Source organism: Pelophylax lessonae (assembly GCF_965119305.1).
Source record: "Pelophylax lessonae genome assembly, chromosome: 6".
NCBI lineage: Eukaryota > Metazoa > Chordata > Amphibia > Anura > Ranidae > Pelophylax > Pelophylax lessonae.
This window is the reverse complement of record NC_138773.1, coordinates 12,528,220-12,534,219: the sequence shown is the minus strand read 5'-3', so window position 1 is coordinate 12,534,219 and position 6,000 is coordinate 12,528,220. Positions and strand designations below refer to the sequence as shown.

Genomic DNA, 6,000 nt, shown 5'->3' with positions numbered 1-6,000 from the left:
CAGATGATAGGAAGCTTGTCAAACGGTATTAATCTCCAAAAATATAATGAGAAGTACGCCATAGTGTGATAACATATGTTAATTTATTAAGAGAGAAAAATATTGCACTTACAACGTGATAGTGATATCAGGTGTAAAAACAGATCTGGCACGATTTTGTGATGTGCTGACATCACCACGTGTGAGAGATCCCAGAAGGACGGGTGCTGTGTTTAGCCGGCCAGCTCTGTTTTTGTTTATAAACCTTTTTTTGTAAACCTGCTCTCTACACACTGCTGGATCTTTGAGTGTTCCCAGCTGGGTTGTCTATCCTCTGGGTACATTGCATACTGTCTTTGCATCATTTCAATACAAATTCTTTCATCACACTTGGGCTGTGTGTGTTATTGTTTATTATTATGCTGCAAGGTGGAAAGAGAGAAACTGGAGGAAGGAGGAGGATTCATTCCTGATGACGATAATTCTGGTGCTGTTCCCACTTAGTTGCATCATCACATGTCTCATCATACATGTTGTACCCAAATGACCGATGACACAGTATTGCCATGCTTGTTATTCTGGAAACAGAGACTGCAACTAACAAGAGTGTGACCTGCTGCACATGTGTTAAAAAAGGCCCACACAGGTGAGCTCTGGGGAGCCATGCCCTCTGCCATCCAGTAGAACACTGTGGATTCTCCCGTCACTCTGTGAGCTGCTCCTGGATGACATCCTGCCTCACTGGGGTTATGCTTTTGCCCTTCTACCCTCCTTTGATCTATTGGTGACCCAGGTATGGTCAGAGACCTTATCATCATCACCTCCCTCTTAATTACTGAAGCCAACTTGGCAGTAGGCACCAGCTGCGGGAACATCACTGCCAACTGATTTTCCATGCCGGGTGTTCCCGCCATTTAGGCTCCTGTTACTCTCCTCCTTAAAGCGGTATTAAACCCAAAAGCAATTACTTATTATAACTAAGGACGATCGAACGGTTCGGGTCGACCATCGGTTCGACCCGAACATTGACTGTTCGAAATTCGGCCGAATTCCGAACTTTTTGCTGAAAAAGTTCGGAATTCGGCAACCAGAACCGACCAAAACGCAATGGGAGAGGAACTGGGCTTTAAAAGCCCGTGATTGGATCAGAACCATCAGTAAAAGCCAATTGAGGGGGCAGGAGAATGCTAGGAATGTGATTGGAGTGACTAGGGGTCCAGAGGCCAAACATTAGTGAATACGCCCCCCAGTATATAAGATAGCCCCACCAAATCTCTAGCATTTTAATACAGGGATGTGGAAGAGAGTGGAAGCAGTTCTGTTACTTCTGCTCTCAAAGTGTCATTTAGCAATTATTAGTGTGAGGAAAGGGATATCTAGTGTAGTTAGGGTACTATTTTCCACTATAGTTAGATTTAATAATCTAGTTTCTGTAGGGAAAGTGTTAAGTGTCAGGGTGACCGTAGTGTAGTGTAGGGTGAACTGACTCTGACTGCTATGGCAGGGTGACAAAACCCTTCCATGTCAGGGTGACCGCTATAGAGAAATGATTGTTTCTCTTAGAACACTTACAGAACAGGATAGTGGCTTCTCCCCTGTCACCCTGCTTTTTGTAGCAGGCGTTTATAGGGCTTTTTTGAGGACATGTTTGGAGTCAGGCATGACATCTGAACTTCTGTATAGGGGTATATATACACACACACACACACACACATGTATGTATATATACACATACACATATATAGGTGTGAAAATAGCAGAAACCTATGCTTGCGCTATTGAAATAATTAACAGGCATATGGCTCCGCTCCTATAACACCTATATATATGTGTATATGTATATATACATATACGTGTGTGTGTATATATACCCCTATACAGAATTTCAGATGTTATGCCTGCCTCCAAAGACCCCCAAGAAATGCCCAAAAAAAACGCCTGCTGCAAAAACACACCAGGGGTTTTTGGTTTATTTCTGGCGCAGGCGGTTTTTTTTGGGCATTTTTTGGGCGTCTTTGGAGGCAGGCATAACATCTGAACTTCTGTATAGGGGTATATATACATACACACTGATATGTATTTATACACATACACACATATAGGCGTTATAGGAGCGGAGACATATACCTGTTAATTATTTCATTAGCGCAAGCATAGGTTTCTGCTACTTTCACACCTATTTATGTGTATGTGTATATATACATACATGTGTGTGTGTGTATATATACCCCTACACAGAAGTTCTGATGTCATGCCTGACTCCAAAAATGTCAAAAAAGCCCAATAAAACGCCAGTATCAAAAAGCTGGGTGTAAAAGTAGCGAAGCTACTAACCTGTTCTATATTAATTCTAATACAAACAACCTTTTTTTTTTTCTGGTTCTGGACATGCTACAGAGTTGAAACTTCACAGGTACGCTTTTTAGACCCCCCAGACACTAAATCCAAAGAAATCTCTTTTTTTTTTTCAATAATTTTTTTAATAATTGGCTCTCTATGAAAATTTTTAAGAACTTTTTTTTGTATGATTAATAGTCCCTGGGGCATGACCCAGAACCCTTGGCACTTTTTAGGGGCATTTATTGGGTTTTAGGGCTTCAAAATTGTGTTTTTTGATTACCGAAGTTCGGGTCCCATTGATTTTAATGGGGTTCTGAAATCCGGGCCGAACTTTCGGGAAGTTCGGGTGTTCTGGTCGAACCGAACTTTTGAAAAGTTCGATCATCCCTAATTATAACGCAGCCTCCCAATCCTTAGATGTTTTGGGCGTATTCATTTTTTTTTTTTAGGCTTTCTTTCCTTTATTTTTACCTGGTAATCCAGCTAGTAAGTCAGAACAAGCTGTCCTTCAAATGTAGGAATTAGAGGAATGGGACAATGATCAGGGAAAAAAAAATAACCTGTTTGCTGTAACTGATTATAAAGTATGAGTTGGAGTTTCGTTTCAGGTTGTTAGCAAATCTAAATCTGCTAGTTTATCTAACACTCCCCCTCCCTCCGATTTACAATAGTCCAAAGGTTGCTCATTCATCCAGAGTGTAGGCACTCTAATACAGGAGGTGTGCTACTGGTCAAATCATTAGGTGAAAACTGAGGGGGAAAACCTAGAAGAAGAAATCCAATGCAGCCATCAGAACCCAAGGATAGGTAAGCTGCAATAAATTCCAATTTTGGATTTGGGTTTAACACAGCTTTAACCTCAGATCCCATTAATTGCCATGCATCCTCCTGCAGCAAATGGCTCATGCTATGCTCATATAATTCAGCAATTTTCTCATTTACAGTTTGCAGGGCAATGGCAGGAGTATCTGTAGATGAGAAGGCAGAATAGGGTGCAATGGCAGCTGTGGTGGAAAGCGAGCTAGTCTGTACCTGGGTGACAAAGGAGGAGGATGATGAAGGCTTAGTTAGCCACATCACCACCTCCTCCGCATGCTCAGGCTGTATAACACACCCATCGCCTGAAAGATATGGCAAACATGCTCTGCTCATGCCTCCTTATAGCTGCAAAGCTTATCCTCCTTTTTAAGTTTCAAAATGACAAGAGCTGTATAGAAGAGTGGTGCTTAGGTGTACTGTAGACTGTGGTGTTTGAGGGTATTGTGGACTATATTGTTTTGGTGTACTGTAAACGGTGGCGTTTGGGTGTACTGTAGATGGTGGTGTTTGGGTGCACTGTAGACTGTGGCATTTGGGTGTACTGTAGACTGTGGTGTTTGGGTGTACTGTAGATGAGGATGTTTGGGTATACTGTAGACAGTGGTGTTTGGGTATACTGTAGATTGTGGCATTTGGGTGTACTGTAGATGAGGATGTTTGGGTATACTGTAGATGGTGGTGTTTGGGTGTACTGCAGACTGTGGCATTTGGGTGTACTGTAGACTGTGGCGTTTGGGTATACTGTAGACGGTGGCGTTTGGGTGTACTGTAGATGGTGGTGTTTGGGTGTACTGTAGATGGTGGTGTTTGGCTATACTGTAGATGGTGGTGTTTGGGTGTACTGTAGATGGTGGTGTTTGGGTACACTGTAGATGGTGGTGTTTGGCTATACTGTAGATGGTGGTGTTTGGATATACTGTAGATGGTAGTGTTTGGGTATACTGTAGATGGTAGTGTTTGGGTGTACTGTAGATGGTAGTGTTTGGGTATACTGTAGATGGTAGTGTTTGGGTGTACTGTAGATGGTGGTGTTTGGATATACTGTAGATGGTAGTGTTTGGGTGTACTGTAGACTGTGGTGTTTGGGTATACTGTAGATGGTGGCATTTGGGTGTACTGTAGATGGTGGTGTTTGGATATACTGTAGATGGTAGTGTTTGGGTATACTGTAGACTGTGGTGTTTAGGTGTACTGTAGATGGTGGCATTTGGGTTTACTTAAAGCACCACCTCCTCAAAGCTCCCCCCATGTTGAGATCATGTGGCCTGGTATGGTTCAGGAGGTGGGGGGTTGGGGGGAGCAATAAGGGTCTAGTATGAATATCGGGGGGACCCCACGCTGTTTAAAAAAAAAAAAATATTGGCGTGGGGTTTCCCTTAAAATCCATACTAGACCCGAAAGGCCTGTTATGGATTGGGGGGAGGGGGGGGGTCACCACGCAGTTTTTTTAATATCTTTCTATTGCCAGCATAGGTATTGTTTTTCCAGCAATTTAAATATCATTTTTTTTCTTTAGAAACGTCGGTTTTGCTGCAGAAGGTTCTATGCAATGTACTTATGCTCCACTTTACAGGCACGTTCAGGGGACCCTCCAGGCACTATATTGAAGAGATTTTTTATTTTTATTGTTTCACTTTAAGCCTCATTAAAAGTTTGTTTGCATTGGTACATGTCCCCCAGGGCAGTACCCAGGCCCCCATATCCTTTTTATGCCCAATAACTTGCATATAGGCCTTAAAAATGGGAACTTTTGATTTTTTAAATTTCGGGTCCCATAGACTTTAATAGGGTCAGAACTTTTTATATATTCGACAGTTCCGGTACGAACCGAACAGGGGGGTGTTCAGCCCATCTCTAGTACTGTATATAGCACAGATACAGTGTATAGCACAGAATATAGTACTGTGTATAGCACAGATACAGTGTAAAGCACAGGATATAGTACTGTATATAGCACAGATACTGTATATAGCACATGATATAGTACTGTATATAGCACAGGATATAGTACTGTATATAGCCCTCATTCTTCACATAGCACAGGATATAGTACTGTATATAGCACTGAAATTTATATAGCACAGGATATAGCACTTTATTTAGCCCTGACACTGTATATAGCACAGGATATAGTACTGTATATAGCCCTGATACCGTATATAGTACAGGATATAGTACTTTATTTAGCCCTGACACTGTATATAGCACAGGATATAGTACTGTATATAGCCCTGATACTGTATATAGTACAGGATATAGTACTGTTTATAGCCCTGATACTGTATATAGCACAGGATATAGTACTTAATTTAGACCTGATACTGTATATAGCACAGGATATAGTACTGTATATAGCCCTGATACTGTATATAGCACAGGATATAGTACTGTATATAGCCCTGATACCGTATATAGCACAGGATATAGTACTGTATATAGCCCTGATACCGTATATAGCACAGGATATAGTACTGCATATAGCACTGATACTGTATATAGCACAGGATATAGTACTGTATATAGCCCTCATTCTTCACATAGCACAGGATATAGTACTGTATATAGCACTGAAATGTATATAGCACAGGATATAGTACTTTATTTAGCCCTGATACTGTATATAGTACAGGATATAGTACTTTATTTAGCCCTGACACTGTATACAGCACAGGATATAGTACTGTATATAGCCCTGATACTGTATATAGTACAGGATATAGTACTGTTTATAACCCTGATACTGTATATAACACAGGATATAGTACTGTATATAGCCCTGATACTGTATATAGTACAGGATATAGTACTGTATATAGCCCTGATACTGTATATAGCACAGGATATAGTACTGTATATAGCACT

At 41.1% G+C, this 6,000-nt stretch overlaps 1 protein-coding gene across 1 annotated transcript in view; it reads left to right on the top strand.

The window, feature by feature from the left end:
* Positions 1 to 545: 545 nt before the first annotated feature.
* The window catches only part of LOC309558408 (uncharacterized protein), a gene marked incomplete at both ends in the record, with an annotated part of 44,242 nt that continues 38,787 nt past the window's right edge, over positions 546 to 6,000 (top strand). The window contains one exon of the mRNA XM_082261482.1: positions 546 to 625. Within this exon, the coding sequence (XP_082117608.1) occupies positions 546 to 625 (80 nt within the window). The remainder of the gene's footprint in view (positions 626 to 6,000) is intronic.